The 27695-nt window shown below is 50.1% G+C and overlaps 10 protein-coding genes across 10 annotated transcripts; 7 read left to right on the top strand and 3 right to left on the bottom strand.

Annotated features, from left to right (window-relative positions):
* Positions 1-7370: 7370 nt before the first annotated feature.
* N7473_002679 (uncharacterized protein) lies at positions 7371-8540 on the top strand (the record flags this gene model as incomplete). The annotated part of the gene is made up of 7 exons (XM_057148619.1): positions 7371-7444; positions 7510-7527; positions 7585-7819; positions 7889-7978; positions 8020-8127; positions 8199-8333; positions 8406-8540. The coding sequence occupies 7 exons, from the start codon at positions 7371-7373 to the stop codon at positions 8538-8540; spliced, it is 795 nt and encodes a 264-aa protein (XP_057012273.1).
* A 1110-nt stretch (positions 8541-9650) lies between these two features.
* N7473_002678 (uncharacterized protein) lies at positions 9651-12294 on the top strand. Its single transcript, XM_057148618.1, has 3 exons — positions 9651-10799; positions 10860-10962; positions 11025-12294. Exons 1-3 carry the CDS (start codon positions 9990-9992, stop codon positions 12077-12079), a joined length of 1968 nt encoding a protein of 655 aa, XP_057012272.1. The 5' UTR covers positions 9651-9989; the 3' UTR covers positions 12080-12294.
* Positions 12295-12527: 233 nt separating this feature from the next.
* Positions 12528-13797, bottom strand: N7473_002677 (OB-fold domain-containing protein). The gene is made up of 2 exons (XM_057148617.1): positions 13612-13797; positions 12528-13396 (listed from the first exon to the last, which is right to left on the bottom strand). The coding sequence occupies exons 1-2, from the start codon at positions 13742-13744 to the stop codon at positions 12627-12629; spliced, it is 903 nt and encodes a 300-aa protein (XP_057012271.1). The 5' UTR covers positions 13745-13797; the 3' UTR covers positions 12528-12626.
* A 252-nt stretch (positions 13798-14049) lies between these two features.
* Positions 14050-14736, bottom strand: N7473_002676 (putative DRAP deaminase; the record flags this gene model as incomplete). Its single annotated transcript, XM_057148616.1, has 1 exon — positions 14050-14736. One exon carries the CDS (start codon positions 14734-14736, stop codon positions 14050-14052), a length of 687 nt encoding a protein of 228 aa, XP_057012270.1.
* A 360-nt stretch (positions 14737-15096) lies between these two features.
* Positions 15097-16074, top strand: N7473_002675 (DnaJ domain protein; the record flags this gene model as incomplete). The annotated part of the gene is made up of 2 exons (XM_057148615.1): positions 15097-15247; positions 15314-16074. 2 exons carry the CDS (start codon positions 15097-15099, stop codon positions 16072-16074), a joined length of 912 nt encoding a protein of 303 aa, XP_057012269.1.
* Positions 16075-17181: 1107 nt separating this feature from the next.
* On the top strand, positions 17182-19647 carry N7473_002674 (universal stress protein family domain protein; the record flags this gene model as incomplete). Its single annotated transcript, XM_057148614.1, has 4 exons — positions 17182-18397; positions 18457-19202; positions 19267-19328; positions 19386-19647. 4 exons carry the CDS (start codon positions 17182-17184, stop codon positions 19645-19647), a joined length of 2286 nt encoding a protein of 761 aa, XP_057012268.1.
* Positions 19648-20311: 664 nt separating this feature from the next.
* Positions 20312-21247, bottom strand: N7473_002673 (phosphoglycerate dehydrogenase; the record flags this gene model as incomplete). The annotated part of the gene is made up of 1 exon (XM_057148613.1): positions 20312-21247. One exon carries the CDS (start codon positions 21245-21247, stop codon positions 20312-20314), a length of 936 nt encoding a protein of 311 aa, XP_057012267.1.
* Positions 21248-22118: 871 nt separating this feature from the next.
* N7473_002672 (uncharacterized protein) lies at positions 22119-23201 on the top strand (the record flags this gene model as incomplete). The annotated part of the gene is given in 5 exon segments (XM_057148612.1): positions 22119-22148; positions 22165-22268; positions 22298-22418; positions 22491-22980; positions 23059-23201. 5 exon segments carry the CDS (start codon positions 22119-22121, stop codon positions 23199-23201), a joined length of 888 nt encoding a protein of 295 aa, XP_057012266.1.
* Positions 23202-23278: 77 nt separating this feature from the next.
* N7473_002671 (uncharacterized protein) lies at positions 23279-23770 on the top strand (the record flags this gene model as incomplete). The annotated part of the gene is made up of 1 exon (XM_057148611.1): positions 23279-23770. One exon carries the CDS (start codon positions 23279-23281, stop codon positions 23768-23770), a length of 492 nt encoding a protein of 163 aa, XP_057012265.1.
* A 1737-nt stretch (positions 23771-25507) lies between these two features.
* On the top strand, positions 25508-27311 carry N7473_002670 (uncharacterized protein; the record flags this gene model as incomplete). Its single annotated transcript, XM_057148610.1, has 2 exons — positions 25508-26022; positions 26123-27311. 2 exons carry the CDS (start codon positions 25508-25510, stop codon positions 27309-27311), a joined length of 1704 nt encoding a protein of 567 aa, XP_057012264.1.
* Positions 27312-27695: the final 384 nt, after the last annotated feature.

Raw genomic sequence — 27695 nt, 5'->3', positions numbered from 1 at the left:
TGATACCGCTATAATACATGACTAATACAGGAACGACAAGGAATGACCACAGTAAATAAGTGTGATGCCCGCATCATCGATGGTAATTTATGTCCGGTATGGTATGTCCGAGTTAGTCACCTTCTAGCGTCGACTGCTTCAAACGGTCGTCCTGGTTCATGAATTAGTGGCGATTAGTTAAAGGAGTTAGTGAGCGCGCTAAAAGGAAAAACGGACACGCTTCTTTTTTCAGAGGACACAAAATAAGAATGAGAAAAGCAAGTCTCTTCAACATACCGCATGTTAATTTCCATCCACTACCGAGTTAATTATTGAGACCCCACCTCCCCTCCATGATAAATTTGTGATCAACTGATCAAATGACCCAAAAGCATTGATTCGGAGCCACTGAGTGGTACTCTTGAATAGCGGTATGGCTGTATCGTATCATCTGCCTCGGTAACAAGAATAGACCTGCACGCTTCAGCGCCTAATTTGCAGGGTGGTTGGGCATTCACCGTGGGGCCTGTCGCGGTCGCCCACGCAGCCGGTGGAAGGGGGCCCAGTAGCCCAGTAGACTAAGTAGCGGCCCAGTAGTTGGTTGGTTAGTTATTGGTTGGCCCCCCGAGAGAGAGGGCTTGCCCCGTTGTATGGAACCCATGTATTTTATACATCCTATGGAGAGAAGGGGTATGAGAATTAGCAAACATCCTCTCTCCAGGGCCTCGAATCTCGCGGCCATTTGGTTCTGGTTCGGGTATGCTTTTCCAACCCGCGTGGTAGAACTCTATAGTGGTGGAACTTTATAGCACCACACCACTCCGACAGGTACCGTGCCCTCGAGACTGATTTCATCACAAAAAGTACTCCGTAGGTTCGAGTTAATAGAATCAAAAAAAACTCATGACGTGGGTAAACACATCACAATCAGACTTCCCTCCCCCAGCCCTCTCACAACAACCTCCCCGTATTGTATTGCCCCCTCCAGCCTCTGTCCGACACATCATTTTTAGTCCAGGGCCTCGACCCCAAGCCGCAGACTAAATCAACCAGGTGATGACTTCTGATATGTACTCCCGTACGATGTGCCTATTATGTACTGTACTCTGTACAGATCCGCAAGGAGCATCCCATCTGGCAGCACTGTGCCTTATGTCATGCCCTACTTTGGTTTCGAATTTTGGGGGCTGATCTTTGAATGGGTACTGTACTGATCTGATGCTACTTACATCGTAGAGATCGATCAATAATAATCAACAGTGTGATTATCAGCATAATACATGATGCAGTACATTCCCTTCCTCGCATCGGAAAAACTGCAAGATCTCTCCTGTTTCACCCCCCATCACGGCGATTGTTGACGCTCGTTGACCGGGCATCCGCCGTGTCTTGCCACCGGATCGTCCATCGTTGGATCCGAGATTTCCTGGGGGAAAAAGCGGAAACAGTACTCCGGGTTTCTCAGTTCTCAATACTCCATTACTTTTGTACCATTTTTTTTTCTTTTTCTGTGTTTTGGGTAGACGGAGCTCCGACTGGTCCGAATATCCACCAATGATGATTTATATTCGGATTATTGAAAGCAAAGGACAACCAGAGCTCAATGCTCTGTCCTCCATAGTACAACCATATTTACGAAGGACTTTGTTTTGGTCTTTGTGACGGAACAAAAGACCAGACGGAGGCAAGAATGAGGAGCAACATTAGGTTCGGATGGACGGAGGCGTTCGCATAGACCTGGGGGGAAGGTAAGCTTAAGCCGGACAGTACCATGGGTCTGGGCAATGCATCCCACCTGCATTTTATTGCTAGCGATTGTCATTGGCAGCCTTGTTTATTGACTGTGGTCTGTTGCATTGGTTGACATGCAGAAATACATTGTACATCAGTGGTATAATTGCACTCTCGTTGCTCTGGATTCCAAATCATTATTTTCCCTCTGTATGTTTGAATCCTTCCATTTCCCCCTCTGCCAGTCTGCCTTGCTGGCGCGGGGGAGGGACGAAAAGGCGCCAGCCCCGGCAGGCTGGATAATACGGGTTGGACACACCGATGCGACGCGGAGCCGATTGGGAACAGATGGCGCGACATGATTTACTTGACTGAGACTGGGCTGTCCCCCAAGACGCGACTGATAATCCTTCCCACCTTTGCCTGAATGCCTGTTGATTTGATTTGATCTGGCGCGATTTAGTTCTCGCTTCTATCTTGTCGTTTCTTGGTTGTGACTTGGGGCTCTTTTCAATTTTACGATCCCCGTCCCCTTTCTCGCTTTAATGACCCGGTCGGGCCTAGTAAATGTCGTAGTTTACAAAATTTCTCAAAATCTCAAGAGACAAAGACACAACCGATCCTTCCCGTGTGCCCGAAGGATTCATAGAGAGGAGATTCGTATGAACAGCGATCTACGTCCAATCATGACCCCGGTCGCCAAACGGCCAGTTCGACGGGCGGCTGGGGAGACAAGGAAAACGACACAAAAAACAGGCACCTTTTGTATATCCCGATATCGCTAGAGATCATCATCACCTGTCCACCTATCGATTTACAGGGCACATACCCTTTCCGGGAATCCAGGACTCTGGCGCTGCTCCACTTGCCAGGAACCCGAGAACGCAGACGTGGGTGGACGATCATCGCAGCCCAATCTACCTGTCAGGTGAAGGTCGAGGAGGAATTATGAATCGTATGAAACGATATGTAACGAGCGCGGCAGAGTACAGGTCAAGTAATCAGTACATGGTTAATCTGATGCATAGCGTATTCGAGTGCACGCTCACGCCAGTACAAAGTACTACTGGAGGATAATTCTAAATGGTACAGTCAAAACACAGGACAATGTACAGTTTATGCGGACATACCTACAGTATATAATCAATCATCTATAGAAATTGTCAAAGATGATAGATCATAACCAGTGCAAGGTACAATCCCTATTGACTCCGTAGAACCCCATGATCCATCACCCCCATTCTCTCCATTTTATTACGTGCAGCCGAGATGTACTGGAAGAATGCATCTGTCAGGCCAGACGAACCCTGGGGCGACCGTTTGGCCCGCAAGGAAGGATCCTTCCAGGCCGCAAATCACATCGCGGTCAGCCTGTCAGGGTGTTGCCCTGCCGCGTCCACTCCACGGATTGACTCCTCTCATGTCGCCTCTCAACTGTATCGCCTTCATCGAGTTCACCGGTATCCCTCGCGACATGTTGAGTATGTACGAACAATGAGAAAGAGATAACTAAAATAATGGAAGACAGATCTGCTTTTCGGGGGAGTATCTCCCTCTTCCGATCGAGAAAGTACAGAGTACATTGACTACAGTCTATGTCCTGACCACGGTTCACAGTCCACCGCCCACCCAGTCCCTGCGGATGGCTCACAAGGGCCGTACCGACGGCATACGGAGTCGTCCCAGCGATGAATTACCAGTGGATCAAGGCCCCCATCATGAATTGACTCGAAGAAGCAACAGGCACAAAACAAAGTCCATCCAGAAAAAAAGAATAATGAAAACAATCGTGAGACCATGTCTCCACCATGAGAGGATAGCGTAATGCGCTTAAGCAAGAAAAGAGAGAAGCTTGGGCATCCTCACAGCAACCAGCGGAGACCATTCCAATCATGATCACGATCACCATGGAGCAACATCTCCAATAATCCTCCATTCAATGTTTCTCCATCCTCGCCACGCCATCAATAACACCATCGTGACCGTCCAAGACTGTGGCACTCACCGCGTCTCCCCCAAATACCGTCCATCTCCTCCACAATCTACACCGCGTCTCCTAACAACAACGCCTCCAAAGCCACGATGTGGAAAGTAGTGGAGTCGGCAGTATCCACGGCTTTGACCAACACGCCAATTATCAAAACCAGAAGATCATAGTGCGATGGATCCCATTTACACGCCAACAAAGCCATTGGGTGGACTCAAGGAGAGTGGGGAGAAGGCAGTTAGCAACCAGTTCATCGGGTCACAAAATGGACACTAATCCACCACACCCTCCAAGCATCGTCGTTTCTGCTCCATTGTGCACGCGTTCATTGCTGGATGCATTTGCGGATGTGGGCCTAGCGTCGCGCCGTGTCCCCGGGGGACGACGGATGCTCCACTGGCGTGGGCCTCGTCCAGGCCCGTCCCTTTTCGTGCCCGGAAGTCGGAGAGCTGTCTCCTTCATTCAGTTTCTCTGGTCCTCTGGAGCACGGCGACTGTGCCACAGAGGAAAGGAGGGAGAGAAGCGATCCCTCCTTCGCCACTCAGGACCCAGCGCTATGACAGCAACTATTGCACCGCTGCCAAAGTGCCGGGAGGCGCCGGCGTGTTTTGATGTTCCTTGGGCCTTCGAGAAGGTCGTGCTGGGGCCGTCTCTCACGAACGCAAAAAACGGTAGATATCTAACTTATGATGCGGTCTCTGACTTTGTTTTTGATTCCGTAGCTGGGCAACGCTCTTGTACTTTGAGGTCTTTAACTTTGCCATCGTTGCTACTACCATACCATTACTTTGGCTTTGCCACTGCCACTGCCACCACACCTCCATCCAGAAAGGAGATTATTTGAAATCTCCTGATCACTGCCTCAATCAATTGTCCAAGAATAGCTCTCACTGGGGCAAAGCAGACTCGTATCACTGCGCCTGTGTTGCCTCACACTCCATTATTGTTACTATTCTTTCCCTTCTTCTATCTTCTAGGGGCTCCGCTAACCCCTCCATCACGCCAAATCCTAGTCTACCCTCGGCTCCCTTAAACAGCACCCAAAACAAAACAGACCCTGCTCGTGTCAACAAGAAGTTTAGATTAATTCAACCATCAATGGAGGCAGCAGCCGCTGCAGCTCATCAAATTGACCCACAAGCAGACGCCGAACAAAACAATTTGCTACAAATTACCCAATTTCATGCATCATCTCCGTCCCCCCTTTTTTTCAGTTTCCATCCCACCATCTGGGACGCCGCGAGCATCAGCGCACGTATCAGGAAAAGAACACCCACGTCAAACCCAACCTTCGCCCCCGTTTCTCCCGCTAATATGGACCCGATCGAGGGTCGCCCGTCACCATGATCCATTATTGATCCATCCCAACAGTATCTAAGTGTCCCCCTAAAGTAACTTAGCCTTACATACGGGGTAGCTGTCTAGGAAACAACCACGAGGTAACCCTGGCCCCTGGGACCTCACCTACCGTTTCTGTATCTAACCTCCGCGCTAGAGGGTTGTAGCTCCCTCTCATTCAGTCTAACCTTACTCTTTACAGTAGCCTTGCACGACCGGAAATCCTGGAACCACCGGGTTGCGGTCCGCGGGATTCTCCACTATCACTGCGGAAACGACTAACGAGGACCTCCTATTCGACATTTTAGCGTTTCTGGAAGGTTGGAACCGTGGCTGAAGGCTTCTATGGAGATGGACTGATGAGGATGCGCGGACACTCCAGACTCCAATCTATTGGGAATTGACAGCACCCCCTTCGTCGTTGCCCTCCCTCCCTCTTCCTAGAAAGTTCTAATTATGCGCAGAATATACACCTGATTTTTCTACTTTCCACATACTACCGGAGGGGTCTGACCGTCTCCATGGACCGAACCGTCTTGGCTAGTTTATTTCTAACGGGATTTGCAACTTAGCTTGAGTGTTCAGGTTGGTTGGATGGGAAATTAGTAGTGGTCCCTTCCCCCTGATGAAGTTTCTGGAAGGTTTTGGCGTCTTGGGTGGGAGCCAATCGGGGATTTGATGAATAGGGGTTGATGGGGTCGTGGAGAGGGAGAAGTGCCGTTGTGGGCTTGGATCTGCTTTTGTTTTGAGGTATTTTGGGATGATGGATGTTGTTTATTCTTATCATATTATGATAAACTTTGTAAAGAGTAGACAAGGAGTCATTATGTATTATTACGGAGTACGCCGTTCGTCGCTTAGTGCCGGCATGGTAAAGGGGGGAAAGGTCTACACCATGATAGTGATTTGGCTTCTTTGTGAAATGATGAAAAGTAGACGGATTGCAGCACGGGCGACTGCAATTATCTGCTAAGTTTTGTGCTGTCATGTTCAAAGTTCTAATATCCCTAGTCCTGGCTATGCTATTCTATTCTACGGCTGAAGAGATACTATGAGTAGAAACATGATAAATATTGATCATTTTGTGGCTATCCAGCTCCTGTATTAGAAAAACATATGAAGTTGAATTTGCTTCTTCAATGAATGGGTAGACTCCATATATCCCCTGTCTTTGTACTCTTTATACTCTGTACTATCATCAAAGAAAAATGAGCAAAAATTGCCTTCAACCACAACCAGTTTATCTGGATGAGACGATTGCAACAGCCGAAAACTTTCTACCCTGTAAAGTCGCCGAAAAGCATGTGTAACCAAAATTTCTCAGCCAATCTTCCTGCCACAGAGAAACCATGCCTTCTCTGGGTGTAGTTATTAGCCTACCAGGAGCGTCATTAGATAGCCAGTTATTTAACTACATGAATAGAACTGCTTCTTACAATTGAATCAGTTGGAATACACGATCAATCTCTGATTTCTGTGAAATAATCCCTGCTAGATAGAGTACATAGCAACCAGGAAGTAGTGATACTCCTTACTATGTGACATCCAAATGATATTGATATTCTAGGTTGAGCTGCTACCGCAATGTCTCGAGCAGCTCTATTATTTCCCGTGACATGCCTCTGAGTCGTGGTTATAATAGTATTTTCTAAAAATTCCGCTTGATCCTTTAATGGCATACCTACCATCCTGGTCGGCAAGATCCATATCTACTCGCTTGCTCTCTATTAACACTCCACCTTATGCAATTCTAATTCCTACGGTAGCTGATGTCTTCATGTCATAATTTAAAGCATATTTTCTTCAATATTCTTCACATTCACCTGGTTTCTAATTGGTATGCGCCCCTAGTTCCTACTTCCACGGGAGTCTGACCTCCAACCTTCCATGACTAGTATCATAACGAACCTGAAATCGTCCAATTCCTTCATATTAAACATCTATCTGTCTCTTAGAGTCACTCGTCTATTCTTAATGAGCAAAATTCGCTCCAGAACATTCCAGTAAAGCGAGAAATTGCTCTATACCCTCAACATCAAAAATACACAGCAATCGCTTACTCGGCGAGTCTTTCCACACAACAATATGTATCGTTTGTTATAGAAATAGCTCAGTCACATTCTAGATAGTTTGCCTAATGTGCCTGTTGAGCTCAACGAGGTTAAATATTCCGGTACTTTCCTTCTGGGCGTGTCCGAGGTACCTTCCCTGCCATCGCACCCCTCCATCAACCTCCCACAACCTCAGTCGCTCGATCTTTTCAAACCTTTTTAGAACTCATCTTCCTCAACATCTTCAGGCCATTCAAAAGCCCCTCATCAAAGGTTTAGGCAAAATGGTGAAGGAAAGCCGCCAATTCGCTGCTGGCGCGGCGCCATCTGGTGGATGGCAGGGAGATGCCCGCGAATCGTATGTTCGTTCCAAAGAGTTCATTTAACCCTTGATGAGAGATTTACTGATAGAGTCATACACAGAGTCTCTCTTCCAGATACGTAAGTATATCATGAGTCTGACTTTTTGCGGTCATATCAAGTGCTAACCGGCCACAGCATCACCTGTATGCTGTGTGATAGAGAGCTGCCACTTGAGAGATACAGCCCTTCTGCAAAGAAGCGCCTCCTCGCGGAAATCCGTAAGAAGGGGATTGAGGTATTGGATAACCAGCAAGTTGTCCGATGTGATTGTTGCGGCACCCAGTCGCGCTCCGAGATTCCTTGCATGACTTGCAATCAGGTCCGGTCCATCAACGAGTTCGCCCACACCCAGCGCCAGCTTCAGCAGCCGGTATGTTGATTATCTGAATGTATTTTGGGGTATGCACAGTTTATTGATACATATGGTGACGTTGAACAGACTTGCCTTCTATGCCAGGACAGCTTGCAGCTTGATGAGCGTGACAAGATGGCTGAGGATCCGGACGAGATCACTGAGCTCCCCCAAGTGGTCCGGAAAATCTGGTTCTCGGACACCAGGACAACATGCAGCTCGATGAGGGTGACAATGTCACTGCTACGCAGGACGAGCTGGACAAGCCGGTCAGCGAGCTCACCCGCGCTATGGCAAACTTGGATCCCGGTCGAGTGACTGAAAAGGTGAGTCTTGTTTATGTTCCAAGCTGCCTATGCCTTTGGAAGAAGTGGCCAACTTTGTTATGCTCTTCTAGAACTCCGAGTCCGCCCCCGTCATTACCAGAACTATTGGAATGGCTGAGAATATCATGCGCCAGGAACCCGCCCTGGAGGAGAACGAGGATACATTCGTGCCTACAAATCGTCGTTTCGGAATGAGAGCGGAGAGCGTAAGTTTCCATCATTTCCTACGAGATATCTGGAAGGCTGTGAATATACTAATGATCCAAATATTTATACAGTGGAGCGGCGGCGCAAGTTCCGCTTCGGCCATTCGAGCTCCCACCCAGAACCAGAACATCATCGGAGATATGTCGTTTGCGGTTGTCTTTGGCTACGATGATGATGTGTACTACACCAGTTCCTACCAGTGGTGATTTTCTGCGTTGCCGCGAATCGAGCTTGACTTGATGGACATGATCGGAACACATAAGCTCGGTGTGTGATCGAAGGATCTTGGAAGTGCTCGTTCTTTTCCTCTCTTGTCCGGCGGTCCCTTGCTGCGGGGAGGATACGAAATGTGGTGGGCTACGAGCCCTTTTGTCCCTAGTGGTAGCAGTACACGACCAGTCTAGGGTTAATAAGAATTTCTGGAACTTATGGGGTTAGGTAAATTCGATATTTGCGTGAAACTTCATAGTAACTCATAGTAAGTCTAACGGTATAAAGCATTCTGGGTTGCCCCTTGCGTGTACCCATGGATATGACGTCCGCTGGATGGTTCAACCCCACTTGAGCCAGCGGTTCGCCATGTTTTGTGTACTTTTATCTCCTTTTGTACCTACAGCACGAAAAGATAGAATATAATAGCTCTATAATCTGTAAGCAATGAATTACTATAATTGTCCGTAGGGCTTAATGTAGGTCTCAAGAAAGTACGCCAGAGTGCCAAAAATATATCTTGGCCCCACGCTAACGCAGCCCAGCCATGAGTGTTCCAGAGGGCTGAAAATATCTACAATAGTGACCGACCATTGCAAATCTGTGGAATGATGACATTGTTTTCTACAGTATAAGAATAGTCACACCTAATCGCTAGATCGTCATCGAGTCCTTGCTGATTGGATGTTGTCAATCCTACGGAGCGAACCCGACTGCTCGTATGCATGATGGGCCATCATGACACGCTTTCCACGCTACTCACCAGATGAAACGTGGTCGGCCGGAATGCTGATAGGGTATGGAATGCATCGTAGTTGACATCGTTTACGTCTTTTGATGCAGGTATCGCATGGAAGATCCATATAGGCATATGGGAGTATGCCGATCATGACGGGAGTTAATAAGAGATGCCCCCCTCTTGTGGCACTGGAATAGATTAAAATGTGCGCCACATTCAACATCAACCACAAGACAAGATTATTTGCAGTGACGTCGAGTCTTTGGGTCTCTGTGGTTGGACTCTTTCCTGCTGTCCTCCCTCTCTGGTTTACTTGTGTTCAATATTATACAGGAGAGCAGAACAGTGACGAGACTACCCCTATCTTCTTATCATTATCTTCCCCTATTATTATTGTAGTACTCTGTAGCAAGTCTAGTGACGCCAGACCTGTTGGAGATCGCCACCCGTTTTCCCCACAGCCCCTCCAACGCTGACAATTTCTCTGCCTGACATCCTCGTTTCGGGCTGCTGTTTTGGTTTCTCGCTTCTGTGCTTCTGTGTCCAGTCTCTGTCTCTCAAGTGTCTCTGCTATTTGTGGCCTTCATCGTGACCTCTCCTCAGCGCATCGACCGTACTTGTTCGGTGCGCAGAGACTCTCCCCACTGTTCTCCCCCACTTCTGCGCCCGCTCGTCTTCCCCCAAGGGGCCTTGAACTACCTCTTCAATGGCTTACGATGGGTACCATTCGTCAGCAAACCCCTATCAACCGGGCAACATGAACTCGGATCCAAATGACCCTCACGGGTACACGCCCACACCCCCATACCCATCGAACAACTACGAGCCCGACCGTCTGAATATGCCTCAACCGCAGATGCCCCCGCCCACATCGTCCCCTCAGAGCATGGATTCAGATACACCCCGACCGCAGAATTTTGGACCAGGTCATGGGTATCTGAATGATGCGGTTAGCTCGGCGGTGCACCAGACAAACTCCTCCGAATATCTCTCTCCAGACGTCCTAAGCCAGATCACCGCAACCGTCATCCAGCAGCTCAAAGCCACAGGCCTGGGGAACCTCCAGGGCCCTGGATCTTCTGCGCCCGCACCGCCGCGATCGCAGTCGCAGCAACCTTCATGGTCCGCAGGTCCAGATCTGGCGCCTCGTCCGCACTCGGAGTCGCCGCCGAATGTATCACAGCGAGCCGACTCGATGCCCCAGGTCAATCCTATGTCTAGTAGCTTCGAATCTACTCAGCCATATGTTGCCCCTCAGGCACCGTCGTCTACAGGATATGCGAGTGATACCCGTGATATGCGCCCAACTCCCAAGCAATCACCCGACCCGCTGAGTAGCAGGCGCGAATCGATGTCTAGCCATGGGAGTCAGAAAATGGAACGGCCGAAGCCGCCATCCAGAGACGCGACAGTCATGGAGATGACTACGCTGGAGAAGATTTGGGGGAAACTGTTCGTGGATGGCAAGCCGACGAAGAGGTTGGGGCAGTTCTTGCGAGGAATTGCAATGCATCTGGTAAATACGAATGCTATATGTGATGTGCCAGTCCGATCAGAGAGCTAACTATTATTCTAGATCGAGGATTACCCGCCGGGAAATACCATTGTGATCGTTCCGGATAAGCTGCAGAAGTTCTACGCTGATACCGATGTGTCGTGGGACCCTTATCCGTGGCAAGGTTAGTTCAACGGGGATTGCCATCTCGCTTCGCTGCAGTGTATCTAACATGTTTATTTGCAGATATCTTCGATGACCGAACATCCTCAGTCTCAAGGCTCTTCCGAGAGGTAAAAGCGCAGCACCATCTTGTCCAGCTTGACGACCTCAAGGAACGGCCCGACATACCCGGCCTCACACCCAAAGGCTTCGAAGTATGGGCCACAATTATGATCCAAGCTCATCCAGAGCGCGAATACGAGCGTCTCCAAAAGGCCGTTCTGAACATGCCTATCAGCAACCCAGACGACAAGAAAGAGCGTTTCCCCAAAGAAATCCCACGCCGGTTGTTCCCCGACGTCGCCGACCTTAAACTGAGAGAGGAAGTTGAGGAACATATCATGAAGCACTGCGGTGTGGATCTGCCCCGTATCACAGAAGAAGAGCGTTCCCAAGCAGCTCGCGCAAAGAAACCCACACCATCTCACCTCGAACCCTCCCAGCCTGCAACTCCCACCACATCCGGCTCGACAGAGCGATCCCGATCCTTTGAACGGGGTCGACCACCTCCCTCGGCATCATCTTCCGCCGCCGTAATCGACGACGAAGACGAACCCGCTCCCTCAAAACCAATCGAGCGCGAGAGAAAACCATACTCGGCTCAGCCCGGCGGAGGAAAGAAATACGAAGAGGCCGGCCACACACGCAGCCGCACAGAATCCTTCTCGTCGGGACGCCCACTAGACGTCCCAAGCTCGGTCACAAGTCATCGACACTCCACCTCAGACAAATATAGTGCTGCCGATGGTCTCTACTCGTCACGGACTGGCTCGGGAACTGGACATCCACGGCGGCGATACTCGCGAGGATCACGCAGTTCGTCCCGCGGCATGAGCCATGATTATAGACATTCGGAGAGTGACCTGCTTGGCCGTGATGCGGCTCCCCCTCGATACGGTGGTGTTTCCACCGGTGATCTATACACGGACTCGCCCACCTCGATTTTGCCTGAGGATGATGTCCGTCGGTATAGAGAGCACCATCGCGGTGGAAGTCGTGCCAGTGAGGACGAGTACTACCGCGGCTTGTTGGGTGGGCAGGGTGGTGGACCTGTGCACGAGCACAAGCGGTATCATTAAAATGTTCTTTGGTTGGTTCTGTTTCCAAGCCTTGTCCTTTCTGTGTTTTTCGGCTCTCGCTTCCTGGTTTCCACGCTGTTTCATCACTTTTCGGCTTGGCGTTTTCGTGTGACATGAATATACCCACCAGTCTCTGGGGTTGGCGATGATGACTGATGAACCATGTTCGATACTTGATGTTTTGGGCGCTATTAATATATCATTTTTACTACATGTTTTTAAAAAATTTGTTACATTTCTATGGCGTTTGATAGCGGCCAAATATCAAAAGGTTTATTTAGTTAACAGAAAACTATCAGGAAGGAGGGTTCTACTTGAAACACAGAACTAAACTATAAATGGTACTTGAAAGGACAAATCGAGGGATATAGCCTAGGCTTGCCCAGGAAGATCATTCGAAAGATATTCGGGAAGGTCTGATTTCCACAACATCGCGTAAGATTCATATCCCTCCCATCTATTATTTTGTGTACGCTCGGGAATCTCTTGCAAGTACACAGTGTAATGTAATATAGAAGCTCGCCTTATATCATATTATAATTCCTCATCACCGTCTCCCATCCCCACCATCATCCGCATCCAAAACCCTCTTCCGCCTCATATCCCGCATAAAATTAATACCATCCTCCTTACAAACACCCGCCTCCTTAGCCCTCCTCCTCTCCTCCCTCTCATACCGTTTCTGAATATGTCGATAATCCCTTTCTTCCCGCTCAGCCCTTCTTTTCACACGCTGCTCGGCCCGCTGCCTATTCTCAATAGCCTTGGCATCCACCCTCTCCGCCTCAGCTCGTAATTGCTCAATCTCCTCGTTGGATAGTACCCATGGCACGGCGAGAACTTCGACGAGGAATTGGAGTCTTTCATCGATGAATTGCATTTCGGCGTTTGTGTCGCGGATTACCGTGAATCGCTCGAGGTTGAGTTGCATGATTGAGCGGAAGCGGGATAATGTGCCTTTTACTCGGACTGTTGTGCCAGGTTTTAGGTGCGTTATGTCGAGGATTGTGCGGTCTGTAGCTGAGACGTGCTCTGTTTGTAATAGTGGTGTTTTTGTGGTGATGGTTTGTGCTGGGGTATCCAGGGATGTCGATGCATCTGGCTCGGTTTTTGAGATATTTGAGGCCTGGGTGTCCTCTGTCTCTGTCTTTTGCCTTTCTTTGGGATCGGATTGCAAGACACAGACGTCTACTGTGGCGCCGCTGCTATCATCTAGCATCAGGATTGTACGTTTGGTGATTTCTGTCCGGGCTACGATCACGCCCACGACGCTGACGAAGCGGATTGGGTGGTTCTTATAGAAGAAGATTGTTTGGCCTGGTGAGTATTAGCAGGGATCATTGATCTCAATCTTGGTTTTGCGGAAAAGGGCAAGTAGCAAGAGTCTCATTATTTTCCATAGAAACCGGGGAGAAGGTCTCAATTCCTGGGCCCCAGACAAGGCTATCTGCAGAACAAGGGTACGCATGAAAGAAACGCCTCCTAGCTTGTTGGGTATAACACCAATCAAGAAAAAGTGGATCCGCGCCTACCTTCAAAGTTCCTTGGTCTCTGTAGTCGATGGACATCAGCGGCTGCCATCTTCACCCAGGCGAAGTGCGTTGGCGATGCCTTGAAGCAGAACGCGGGGTAGAAAATTGGGTCCACATTTTGGGTTGTCGCCATCGGGTCATTTTCTCGTTGGGATCAGGGTGTTCATGTATGCCATGGGTTTGACTTGGTAGGATGGAGGGATCGGAGTTTAACAGGTTGCTGGCGATAGGAAGAGGATGCGTGGGGTCACGTGGAACCCAGTATACCAGCTGAGGAAACTACTGATTAGCGTACCTAGCGATCTTATTATGGACCACTTTCGTGCTAAGGATTTATTCGATGACTGGTGGTAAAATCTTGTCTATGGGCTAAAAAAGCCAATTTTTGCGCTGCCAAAGAGCAACAATCTATAGGATTTGATATCAGGGTCCTCTACCTCACACCGGAGTCTCCCCTTCCATCATCCTCTTTTTCGGATTCCGTGGTATCTGCTCCTGCCTCTTCCTCTCTTCAGGACTAATATTATCCACATTCGTCTCCTTCTCCTTCCCCTTCTCACCAAGAGCAACCCTAACCTCCGCCTCAGGATCCTCATGACCCGCCACAGCAACCGTCAAAATCTCCCTCTCAGACCCACCCACATGCTCCCACTCAATCCCCGCCTCACTCAACATCCGACACCCCTCCGACTCTCCCACAAACGTCTCCGGCTCCTTCACACCAAAATACACCTTATGAATACCGGGCCGCCCGCCCTCGCGAGTCCGCGCAATGCGCTGCGCACACGGCGCATTACCCGACAATCGCTTCCCGCATGGCTCCATCGTGACGTACATGACGAGCTTTCGGCCTGGTTCGCCGGGTAGCACCGAGGCTACTTGGTCTTCGGGGACGTTGTGGACGGCGGCGAAGTTGGCGAAACAGCATTGCTCGGCGTGCGTGTTACCCGCGAGTTCCATTGTGTAGCCCGTGGAGAGGATTTGGTCGTTTGAGCCGGTTGGGTCATCGTCTTTGCGGGAGAGGAGGAGTGCTCCGACGCGGAAGTTTGTTGGGCGTGGAGGGGATTGTTCGGCCAGGGAGATGCATTTCTGGATGTAAGCAGAGTGCGGGGATGGGTTCGTCATTGTAGTGGTGAGAGTGTTTGTTGGACCAATTGCGAGATGGGATTGGCGTAGAATGGCAGGTTAATTGTAGTAAAATTGAGGTAATTGACTTTTCAAAGGTATAGGAAAGTCCAAGAAATAGAAATGACTATGTGGGAAAATAGCAAGGTCGAGGTTGATGAGGTGAGATTGTGAAGCTCACGAGTGAAAGCGGGGAGCTCCAGCAGAACAATGACGGAATGGGTCCGGCGCGTCGAACTCGCGTAAACTCAACCCGCGCCTGCCCATCTTACTAGATTGGTTAATGCATGTTCTTCTGCCAGTCCGAAGCGCCCTTTGACATCGCCATTTTGATCCCATTCCAACACTTGAATATTCTCAATGGCGAAAGGTGCAAAGACAAAAAACGTCGTTGACGAGCAGCCGCCGTCAGTCGAGGAAGATCTCTACAAAATCCTCGGCGTCCAGTCCGATGCGACCCCGGAGGCAATCAAGACTGCATACAAGAAGAATGCTTTGAAGCATCATCCTGGTAATTCCTAATTCCCTAGTCATCCTCAAATTCCATCCGAAAACTCAACTAACCACTCAAGCATAGACAAGGTCAGCGAAGACGTCCGCGAAGAAGCCCATAAGAAATTCCAACAAATCGCTCTCGCCTACGGCGTCCTCTCCGACGAGCGCCGCCGAAAGATTTATGATCGCACCGGCAACACCGATGACGTTCTCGGTGAAGATGGCGACTTTGACTGGTTGGACTTTTACCGCGAGCAGCTATCTGCAATGCTCGACACTCGCGCCGTGTCCGATTTCCAAAAGAAATACCAAGGCTCCGATGAAGAGAAGAGGGACCTGTTGGAGGCCTATGATCAGCACGAAGGTGATATGGATGGCATCTATGAGTCTGTAATGCTGTCCAACGTCCTGGATGACGACGAGCGCTTCCGGGCTATCATCAACCAGGCCATTGCCGACGGCGAAGTGGAGAAGTACACAAAGTACAGCGAGGAATCCGAGAGCAAACGCCAGCGCAGAGTGAAGCGTGCACAGAAGGAGGCCAAAGAAGCTGAGAAACTCGCCAAGGAGGTGGACAATAACAAGAAGAAGAAGGCTGCTGCGGCTGCTAAGGCATCCAAGGCCACTAGCGGAGGCGGAGATGATGATCTTCTTGCGCTTATCACCAAGCGTCAGCAGCAACGTGGACAGGGCTTCCTTGCTCAATTGGAGGAGAAATATGGCCAGCCTAAGGGTAAGAAGCGCGGTCCAATGGATGAACCATCGGAGGAGGCGTTTGCTGCTGTTGGTGCCCGCAAGAAATCCAAGGACGCGAAACCCAAGACTAAGAAATCTGCCAAGTAGCTGGCACCGCTGTTGTATTGCACTTTTCCACCATGATTCACATGATGTTTACTGAGCGCTTCCTTTTTTTGATGGTCTTTGGTTCCCGGGGAGTTGGTTTGCGCTTGCATCTGGTCTGGTCTGGTCTGATCCACAATCCGGTATATCTTTCCCCCTCTGATGTATGTATGTATCTGGTGCTTGGTCTGGAATCTGGGAGGCGCTCCATGATTTCATAGCTTTCAATATGTTTTCCACTGAACACATTTTCTCCGTCAAAATCCGTGTAGAAGCCGATTTCTAGCGCTCCTCCCTCCATACCTGGTGCTTAGTACAGGATTGGGAGGAGCCTCGTAGTTTTCTCCAACATTGCACAGGAATTGCTCAATGTATCACTCCGTTCAATCGAGAATAACCCACAAGTAGCCCGTACGGATGAGCCCAGTGCACTGTATACTCCTCATATACCTCCGGTGCCCTAGTTCGATGCCCTCCACGAACAAGTAGCCATTGAGACCGCATAGCCACCGCGATGGATAGGCAGATGTGCGCCCTACTCCCCGAGGCCCTGATATGAGCATATCAGGTCGCCAGGCCATCCGCTTAGTCGTTTTCGCCGCCGCGATTAGTCGACTAGTCCTTGAGTCCATCAGATCGTTGGGACTGTCGTTGGGACAGGGCAGCTTGGCCAGACAGCAGCGCCTTCTCCAAGATCTTTTTCCTCGACACCCTCCCATCCACGTTTTTTTCCATCTCAAGCGCTTCTTTCTCCTCTCAGTCGCTTCTTCCTTTCTCAATCGCTTCTCCGCACCCTTCTTCAGAGCTTTCGATGAGAGAGCGCTTTCATTCTTGTCATTTCTTCATTCTTCACGCTTCCCCACATCCTCCCCAGCATTCTGTGCCTGTGCATGCCAACTGCAAGCTGCAGCCACTGAGTGTTCTGGAATCCTTCGCTTGGCTGATCTAGCGCAGCTGATCAGGGTTCACCCCCTTGAGCGCAAAGACCTTATTGATCATAAGCCGGGCGATCAGCTCCACATTCCTGTCCCGCCGAGGCTTCTCGTTGGCTGTGTGGCGTGCCGAGTTCTCCACAACAGGTCAAGCCCGCCGCAGGCGGAACCGCACGAGATGTCGTACCAAGCTGACGGCCGAGTCTCCCCCACATCTTCTTCCTCTTCCCCAGCTTCCCAGTCTGCACCTGAGGAAAACGCCCAAGTCCCGGGTCCGACTCCTCAGTCTTCATCGCAATCCCCGACCTTCTCTTCTCGTGAATGGGGGTTTTTAGGCTTGCACCGCGCGGTACGGAACGTACTGAGACCCCCGCAGTCTGCAAGCAACCGTCATTCTCACTGGTCTAGCTCACGGTCGAGACGTGGAGCTCGAGGCGCCGCCGAGCCATTCGTCCAATCGCCATTGCGGCTTGCAACATCAGCTATGTCAATTTCAACTGCAGCAAGTTCTCCGGAGAGAGAACCGCGGGTTGCAGCATCGGCTATGCGGTCTGCAGCAAGTTCTCCAGAGAGGGAATCAACCCATGTTGAAGATGTCGCCCATGTTGAGGATGTCCAGCTTGGATCATCTGGTCAGCCGTCTCTGGATGACAGCCAAGCTCCTGCTGCTCGGAGATCTGGAATTGATGAGGATGCCAGATCAGATGTGTCTACAAATTCATCAGAGCAGACGGGATCGAAAAAGTTGACCCAAGGACGAAAGGCAGTGGCTGCCATGATGTCGGGGTTGGAGGGGCGTTTGCTTCCCCGAAGTTTGAGTCGTGGGCGCGAGTCCAGTCGGGGCTCGTCATCTCGCCGGAGTTCTTCTTTGGACTTGCGTTCTCCCACTTCTGGCTCAGAGCTTAGTCGTTCTGCTTCCCCCACCAATCGCACCACCACTCGTACCACCACTCGCACTTTCAATCTCACCTCTGAATCTCAACCCACCATCCCCACCATCTCTACCACCTCCACCACCCCCAACACTGAGAACACACTGAAAATGGAGGGCTCTCACAATAGATCCGACGAAGCTCTGGTGAAGCCTTCTGGCAGTATGCCAAGCTACGTGCAGCCAACTGAACATGGCGAGTCCGGCGAGCGCCTGGCAAAGGACGTCTTCGACCGTGACAACAACCTCATCGAGAGCAGTAGCAGCGATGATGATGATGACTCCGACGACGACGATGATGAAGACGACTATGAATCCTCTGGCGAGGAAGAGTCCATCCCCGGAGTAACCTTCGTGACCGTCCCTCGAGGCCGCACTAAGAACAAGAAGGACGACATCACCAGCATCACCGCCAGCGACTTCGCCAAGCCAAAGGACGCCAACCTCAACATCACGGAGCAGCGTAAGTATCAATCAATCTTCATTCACTTTGATCTTGACCTATACTGATAAAATATCTAGAAGCGTCATCCTCCAAGCACAACATCCCCGGCATGGACAAGCAGCCACGAAAGTCGGTCCTGAAGACAGTCGTCCGTCCTCAGACCAACTACGAGATCCCAACCCCGCGCCCCCGATCCGCCGCTGGTACCCCATGCGGATCAGATGATGAAGAAGAGGAGGCCGCCATCAACCGGGCCCAGGGACTCAGCATCTACGTGTCCACGATCGACAACGGAGTGCCCAATCGCTCCATCCGTACGATCGTCCGGGGCGAGTTTGACGAGATCCAGAAGGAGGCTGACGAGGGGCGCCGCCGCCAGCGCAAGTACGTTGTCGCCACGGATCTCAGCCAAGAGTCCCAGAACGCCCTGGAGTGGACGATCGGCGGCTTGTTGCGGGATGGCGACACCATGTATGCGATCTACGCCATGCATGAGGATGCCGCCTCCTCCTCCGTTCAGGTCGGCGAAGGGGCCAAGGCCATGCAAGACGCGGTGGCCGTCGTGGGCAGCCAGACCAAGGAGGTCACCCGTGCCTCTCGCCCTGGCACCCTCAACATCTTGGGTCGGCTGGGTTCCGGAGTCGCCAGTAAGGCGAGCTCTGCCGATGCGCGTGCGTCTCCCGCCGCGGAGGCCGAACGAGTCCGCGCCGTGAAGAAGATCTCCGACATTTGCATCGGATTTCTTCGGAAGACGGGCTTGCAAGTCCGTGTTGCAGTGGAGGTGATTCACTGCAAGAGCCCAAAGCTGATGATCACTGAGGCCGTAAGTGAAGACTGATCATCTTAAATTGCCTTGAGATTACTGTGAACTAACATGCCCTCTCTAGATCGACGAGTTGGAGCCGACCCTCGCGGTCGTGGGCGCTCGTGGCCAAAGTGCCTTGAAGGGGTGAGTTGCTCGACATGTTTGATACTTCAACGATTTACAGAAACTAACGAATTACAGAGTCTTGCTCGGCTCCTTCTCAAATTACCTCCTCTCCAACTCCTCGGTCCCGGTGATGGTTGCCCGTCACAAGCTCCAGCGCCAGCTCTCAGACAAGCAGGCGAATAAGAGGCTGGCGAACAACCTCACCGCCCCCAAGAGCCTACTGGAGAAAGCTAGGGCAGAGGCCAGGGCAGAGGCCAGAGCGAAAGCGAAGGCCCGAGCCAAGGCCTGGGCCGAGGGGAAGGTGGGTGAGGGAAAGGGAAAGGAGAGGGCCAACTAGGCACGACGCTGGAGAGCGTGTGCTCCTGCATTTCTTTTCTTTTCTTTTCTTTTTTCCCCCCGAAGGATAGGGTGACGAGGCCCCTATTCTTCTGTATGATTAACGAAGCGGCATGGACAAGGGGTTCGATTTTTTTCTCACCTGTTTGATTCTTCCTTTGATACCCTTTTAGTCATGCCCAAATGACCTCGTTTCGTCATGGTTTCGATAGTTTCTTCCCTCAATCTGTAGTAATAATTTGTAGCGATCGTAGAAAGTTCAATGTAGTCTGATAGTACCCTTCCAAGGGCGCTATGCTTGTCCACGCCACCACTCATATCCCGTAGTACGCATACTGATTGTGATAGCGGCACACTTGTCAAAAACAGAGCGATTCTATGATACAAGGGAGACTCACTCGTCCGTTACTCTCCTCTCATCATTGGCAGGCTTCTAAGAGCATTATAGGGTCTATTCTGAACCCTGACATGGCCGTTAGGGAGAAAAGCATTAGAATTACAACCAGAAGGGCCAATTAACTAATCCTCTGATAAGACTCTAGGATAAGTCCTGGATATGATGTGCACTATTCATGCCGTGGACTACTTTGTGCAAGGTCCTGATATTTGATTGGAAAACCGTCTATTCTATTCCTTATTCGTTACCTAGATTTTTCTTAGTGATTCTAGATGACATTCTTCAGCTGCTGTCCAGCCAAGAACCGTCGTAGATTATCCGCAATCAGGCCCTCACAACCCTGGGGCCTCCCACCAGCAGCATGAGGGGAGATAATAAGGTTGGGCGTCTTCCAAAGCCGACTAGACTCAGGAAGAGGCTCCTCCTTGAACACATCCAACGCGGCTCCAGCAATCTCACCCTTCTCCAGTGCATCCGCAAGAGCATCTTCATCGACGGAAACACCACGACCAACATTAACAACCCAAGCATGCTTAGGAAGCAACTTCAATCTCTCGGCGTTCAAAGCGTTGATTGTAGAATCCGAGCCGGGCAAGATCATAACAAGAGCGTCTGTCTCGGGGAGAAGCTCAGGCAATTTATCCTCAGCGTAGACTTCAACGCCATTTCGCACACCCTGACTCCGCGCGATACCGCGCACATTTGCACCGAGTGCAGTCAGATACGGAGTAAGCGTCTTCGCAATACTTCCATATCCCCAAATAAGCACGCGAGAACCGCGCAAGGTGGTGAAATCCGAGCGCGGGAAAGAACCGCCCAAATGACCAGGCCACTTAGACTGCAACTGATAGTCGCGCATTTCGTAAAAGTGTCGCGCACCGTTCAGCAACAGACCGAGCGTGTGCTCCGCGACGGGATAATCATGTAGACCAACGCCGGTAGTGACGACGATTGCGGAAGCATCGAATCCAGCGGAGAGGACATCGTTGGGACCAGCGGCGAGGGACTGGATCCATTTGAGGTTCTTCAGGCGCTGGGCGGCATCCTTGAGGTTGTCGGAACTGTTGGCCCAGGTCACTAGGATTTCGGCGTCGACGTGTTCCTCGGGAATGGAGGATTTGACATCATAGGGGTGGAGAGAGACGGAGAATCCTTGTAGACTCTGCACGTCGAGTTTCACGGAGGTAGGGTAGAGGAGCTTCATGGTGATAGATAGAAATTAGGATAAGGAGTAACGGGTATAATTAATGAGAGATGATTGTGAATGAGAGTAAAATCATGGCAAGAACGACCCTTTTCGACGGCCTTTGAATTAGTGCGGGGAGATGCGTGGGGGTCGGAGTCTGGTCGGTTTATGTAAGTCTCGTCCCCCGCGGGCATTTCCCGACTTCGGTTCCATCGGGGTATCGGGGTAGGATGAGCCGATCTATAGATAAAGTTCTGGCTGATGGGCTCTTTATTTTAGTCCTCAGATAGCCTTTTACTTAAATTTTACTATATCGCCGAAAGATTTCTATACTTGTTCAATGTTAAACCTTTCAACATGACTGTGATGCTTGAATTCCTGGAAATAAATGGATCGGAGAAACTCCGGCGTCGGGATCTCGGCGGTATATCTGCACCAACTTTTCCACCAATGTTCGTCCAAGGGTCGTAGTACAGTGGCAGTCGGACATGCTTCAATCAATCTTATTTGAAAGATCTTTATCGATCATGTTGAAACTTTATCGAAGTTTCAGACTGTATCAGCTATCGATATTCCCCAAGCCAACTATGAGCAAAACCCGTGTCCGGAAAGAAAGACTCCCACCCAAAGTCCGCTCCAACCCCTACAAAGTCCAATTCTTGAACACCTTGCATTCCCGAGGCCGCCAGCCCCGTATCATCAGGCGAAATCTTCGAGCTAGATCCTCCCTCGTCTTCAGTGGTTTATTGCACAAGTCCAAGCTTGTCCTCGCTAGTCGCGCAACCTCCAACTCCACCGGTATGCCTATCCCAACAGATTCAGCCTGCGCGAGTAGTGAAAGATTGGGTTGGTGCGCGCTTGGTTGCTGTAAGAGTAATGCATGGGAATCATGAACCGGCAGACTAAATATACTAAACGTGTGCTACTGTATCAAGATCAAGGGCGAGCCTCGGTGCATCCCGGATAATGTCGATGGCTGGGTGAAGCCCGGAACATTGACGGCTTCAATGGGTGTGACGGGAGCTAGCAAGACCAAACTGTTGGATTGTCTAGCTGATTGCCGTGCAGGCGTGGGCATTCTCAGTGCGAGATGCTGGTTGATGGGAAAATGCGGGATGAGAGCTTCCAGTGCAAGACCGGATACGCGCAACAGCAAGATCTGCATCTTGAGACGAGTACAGCCCAGGAGGTGAGTGGCTCCTTGCTGTAAACAATTATCTTGGCTCAATTCAAGCCGACTAGCTTAGCCCTTCACTATTAGGCTCTGTGGTTCCCGGCTCTTCTTCGCCAGCCAGGGAGTGTACCAAGGGCAGAGAAACTCGCCTATGTCGAGGAAGTCATCCAACTTTTCTGCATGCAGGAGTATGCCGATGCCGTTGTTGGCGTGCCAGGGGAAGGTCTCGACGTTGAGCAACGCAAGCTCTTGACTATCGGCATTGAACTGGCTGCTAAACCACCACCACTACTACTACTACTACTACTACTACTACTACTACTACTACTACTACTACTACTACTACTACTACTACTACTACTACTACTACTACTACTACCACTACTACTACTCTTCAGTGACGAGCCGACCTGTGGCCTCGACTCACAGACTAGCTGGGCAATCCTGGATCTACTGGCCAAGGTCTCTAAAGCGGGCCAGTCTATTCTTCGCACTATCCACCAGCCCTCGGTCATGTTATTTCAACGATTTGATCGTCTGCTCTTACATACTGAAGGGGTCAATACGGTTTATTTTGGTATATTTTGACCATCCTCAATTCGCGTATCTTGTGACTTGATAAGCGTGCAGAGGCTAACAGAAGTTTACTGGCCAGGCGAAATCGGAGACAACTCAAAGACCCACATCGATTACTTCGAGCGCAATGGTGGCAACCCGTGTTCCCCTGACGCCAACCCAGGCGAGTGGATGCTCGAAGTTATAGGTGCCGCACCTAGCAGCTCTTCAGAGATTGACTGACGCAAGACATGGCGCCCTATCCCTGAATACTGCACTGTTCAAAGCGAAGTAGGCCATCTCCGGGCCAAAAACTCAGCATGCTGGTCACTGATCGCAAGAGTGACTCTGCCCTATACAATGAATTTGCGACTCCCCCATGGCGCCAGTTCCTTGAGGTTACGAAGCGTGCCTTTCAACATACATGGCGCACACCCTCATACATCTACTCCAGACTACTCCTCTATACTGCCACCAGTTTATTCATCGGCCTGGTATTCCTCGACTCTCCACTGAGTATTCAAGGACTGCAGAACCAGATGTTTGTCATTTTCGAGCTGATGAGTATTGTTGGGCAATTGGTGGACCAGCAATTTCCCCACTTAATTGCGCAGCGCTCATTATACGAGGCTCGTGAGAGGCCAGCCAAAACATACAGCTGGAAAGTGTTCATGTTCAGTCAGATCTTGGTAGAGATGCCATGGTACAGCCTCGCCTCCATGTTTATGTGGCTCTGTTCTATTTCCCCGTCGGTTTCTATAAGAATGCCAAACGCTACCGACCAGGGCACTAAGCGAGGGACGCTGATTTAGCTTCTCCTCTTGGTGTTTCTGATATGGGTATCTACGTTTGCACACTTGTGTATCTCATTTGCTGGCTCAGCTGATGACGGTGGTGTTGATTCTGTACTGGGTGATGAGGATGCTCAAAGGCAAGAAGAAGGTATCGGGATAGGAGGCATCTGTTCGTCAATGAGGGACACATGTTTTGGTTCGGTCCATTCCTGTTAGTACGTGCAGCGTTGCAAAATGGGTTTCTCATCTCGGCAAGAATATTGTACGGTAGCAAACCACTGGAGAATAACTCGTCCGTATTCATCCCAAGGGGAAAGAAGTGAAAACCAAGTTGTGAGTTGTGAGTTGTGAGTTGTGCACTCGATGGCAGTCACTATAGAAGTGAAATTGACTTACTGTTTGTTATATCAAAGTCCATCTTTAGCCGCACTTCCAATCTACCACACAGGCTGTGAGTCGAAGATTAATTAGCAATGAAACTGATATTCACGCAAGTTAGGGCATCCAGAACCTGACGGCACCCATTTGCAGCCACTCCTAGGCCTAGTATACGGCAGGGTAAATCCCGTGAGGTGGGACAAGACCTAGCAACGAATACGATCCTCGACGGGATATCTCCTTGTCAGGCTCCCGCAATCAGCTCACTTAGAACCAATTGGACTACCCCTAAATTACACCTCCTGATTAACATTGCCTCAGTACCCACGGGAGGCTTCCCGTGGCCCTCCCGTGATCGGCTTCGCGGTCGGCTGATAAGCCTGGGAAACGGCTCAACCGGCTCCTCACCCGATGAATTTCCCCGCAGTGGCTTGCGCTTCAACCCCAAATGGTCATACCATTTACAAAATTACGCTCAATAGTACCTAAGTCCCTGAAGTCCCTGAGGGGGTGGCTACCCTGGTCTATACCCTTAATCGGCTCTCCAACTCGCAGCCGTTCAGCCCCCTGGCCGGCAATGGAGTGAAATAATTTATTTGCTCTCTTCAAAACTTTGAAACCTTGAAGGCTAAATAATGTACTCAATGTCTGTTCTTTCCATTGCTTCCTTTATGATTCTTCGTCACGGGTTGTTCGAGTGTGAATTGGGGGTCATGTACCGCCGCCAATGACGGGTGGCAACAGGAGCTATCAGAGTGGTTTATGGCTGATATGACACCAGGTTTCTTTATCATGCTGCGATATTATGAAGGGAGAAAAGAACGCATACTGAGTAGTCTCACTTCTATTCGTTGAACGTCTCATTGACTGATAATCCACGGGTCATTATCTTTGAAAAAGAGGAAAACTTGTCCTAAACAAGTAAAGGGGACATCGGCTGAGAACCCGATCATATCTCAGCCGTTATCTTAGCCACCACCCCCTCAAAACCTTAGCGTGGTCAGCCAAGTTTGCCGAGTCAGGAATAGCAAGGATGAGAGGAAGATTGGGCTATCATGGCGATTACAGACGAGGCTTTGACAAGATTGCGGGGGAAGTGGAGACTTTGATTGGTGGATCACCGTCTTAAAGTTGATTTGGCGATTTAGTACGAAGGCTAACGTGATAGCAAAGCGAATAGGATGACGTTGGTATTGTTTTCAGCCAACCATGCTGATTGTATGATAGGGCTCAGGCGTTCAGACTGTGGGGGTTAATGCAATCTTGATACCGGGCTTACATTTAAATAGAGGGTCATATCGCTGCGAATTCTCCGGCGATCTTTAGGTAGTCACTTTACATCCTCTCGTGAGTGATTGGATTGATCAATGATTATACATGATGGCGAGCTTCACAGAGAAAGGACGAGAGCTAATTTCAGAGGAGAAAGGTGGCGGTTATTCTGCTACTGAAGCTCCTGATGAGAAACAAAATCTTGGTGTTGTCATTGACAACACCGATCAGTTGAAACGACACCTAGGTAACCGTCAGATCCAATTGATTGCCATTGGTGGCTCCATTGGAACAGCGACCTTCGTGAGTATCACGTCCGGTCTGACCAAGGGTGGCCCGGGCAGCTTGTTCCTGGCATACACCATCTACTCCTGCATGATGGGCCTGGTCAACAATTGTATGGCAGAAATGACTGTCTTCATGCCCGTCAGTGGTGCTTTCATTCGAATGGCAGGCCACTGGGTTGACGAAGCTTTCGGATTCTGGGCTGGATGGAACTTTTTCATCTACGAGGCCCTCCTCATTCCATTCGAGATCTCGGCACTGAACCTGGTCTTGACATTCTGGCGGGATGACATTCCCGTCGAGGCAGTAGTAGCTGCCTGTATCGTCATCTATTTGTATGAACTCATTTTCCTTCTCTAATCCTTATTCTCTGTCTTTGATTTTTTCTTCGCTTTAAAATCAAAATTGTTTGCTAACATGCTAGCAAATCATTAGTGTTCTCAACGCTTTCACGGTTAAGTGGTATGGTGAAGCAGAGTTTTGGCTTGCATCTGGAAAGGTGCTGCTCATTCTCATCGTCTTCATGTTCACATTCATTACCATGGTCGGTGGTAATCCCAAGCACGATGCTTATGGTTTCCGCTATTGGAATAACCCCGGTTCGTTTGCCGAATATCTCTCAACGGGTCCCTTGGGTCGCTTTGAAGGCTTCCTAGGAGCTGTATGGAGTGCCTCGTTTACCATCGTTGGCCCCGAGTACATGTCAATGGTAGCAGGAGAGACCAAGCTGCCTCGACGTTACCTCAAAACAGCCTTCAAGACAACCTATGCTCGATTCGCCTTCTTCTTCATCGGCAGTGCCCTGTGTGTGGGTATTGTCATCCCATACAACGACAAAACACTGTTGGATATCCTCAGCGGCTCTTCGGGTGGCTCGGGAACAGCTTCTGCGTCTCCATATGTCATCGCCATGAACAACCTCGGTATTAGTGTACTACCTCACGTCACGAATGCTCTACTGGTGACGAGTATCTTCTCTGCGGGTAACGCCTACACATACTACGGCACTCGCAGTCTTTATGGCCTGTCTCTACAGGGCCAGGCACCCAAAGTCCTCCGACGCTGTACGAAAGCCGGTGTCCCCATCTATTGTCTCTGCGTTGTCATTGTCTTCCCCTTCCTCGCCTTCTTGAATGTTTCCAGTGGATCTGCCCAGGTTCTCACTTGGCTCACAAACATCATCACCGCCGCCCAGGTCATCGACTACATCATTATCTGCGTGACCTACCTCTTCTTTTACCGTGCCCTCCATGCTCAGAACATGGACCGACGCACTCTTCCATACTACGGCTACTTCCAGCCATACTCCGCCTGGATTGGCCTGATTTGGATGACTTGTGTCGTATGCTGCTACGGCTATTCCACCTTCCTTCCTGGAAAGTTCACCGTGGGCGGTTTCTTCACTTATTATACCATGGTCCTCGCCGCCCCAGTCCTGTTCTTTGGATGGAAGATATTCAAGCGCACCAAGTTCATCAAGGCGACTGAAGCCGATCTGATCTGGGACCGACCGGTCATTGATGCGTATGAGGCGACTTTCACTGAGTACTCGCCAGGTTTCTGGACGGAGATTCTGCAGATGTTTGGATTCCGAAGGAAGAAGCAGATAACTCAGGAGATCTAATTTGTTTATTTTGCTTCCTTTCACGTCTATCAGCGTTCGGAGAGAATATAGGCCAAGGGGCCACTACCGGATCAGGCGGTCATTAGGGGTCAGAGTCCCGTCTTTATCAAGCAGGAATCAAATTTTCAACCATGTTCTTGCATATATGCTTTCTTCGTATCCTGGTACTACCTAATACATCCTACCAAGGAATTCTATATTATGGTCAAGTAGATCGACGAACCGGAAGATACTGCAAAATGCGATTCACTAAATACATAAAAAGAAAAGTACCACCCAAAATAATGGTCAGGTCACTATTCTGCCGCCGACATGTTGCTTTCTCAATTCCTTGATATTAGTAGCAGAAGACGTAGTACACTAGCGGGAGAGACGCCGCACAGA

This window comes from Penicillium subrubescens (genome assembly GCF_028828155.1).
Source record: "Penicillium subrubescens strain IBT 31985 chromosome Unknown utg000002l_segment0_segment0, whole genome shotgun sequence".
NCBI lineage: Eukaryota > Fungi > Ascomycota > Eurotiomycetes > Eurotiales > Aspergillaceae > Penicillium > Penicillium subrubescens.
This window is presented reverse-complemented; position numbering and strand designations above follow the sequence as displayed.

Coding starts and splice junctions, on each gene's coding strand:
- N7473_002678 (XM_057148618.1), top strand. CDS start 9,990: ATGGCTTACGATGGGTACCATTCGTCAGCAAACCCCTATCAACCGGGC. Junction 10,800..10,859: donor GAGGAATTGCAATGCATCTG/GTAAATACGAAT, acceptor CTATTATTCTAG/ATCGAGGATTACCCGCCGGG. Junction 10,963..11,024: donor GGACCCTTATCCGTGGCAAG/GTTAGTTCAACG, acceptor GTTTATTTGCAG/ATATCTTCGATGACCGAACA.
- N7473_002677 (XM_057148617.1), bottom strand. CDS start 13,744: ATGGCGACAACCCAAAATGTGGACCCAATTTTCTACCCCGCGTTCTGC. Junction 13,397..13,611: donor GAGACCAAGGAACTTTGAAG/GTAGGCGCGGAT, acceptor AATACTCACCAG/GCCAAACAATCTTCTTCTAT.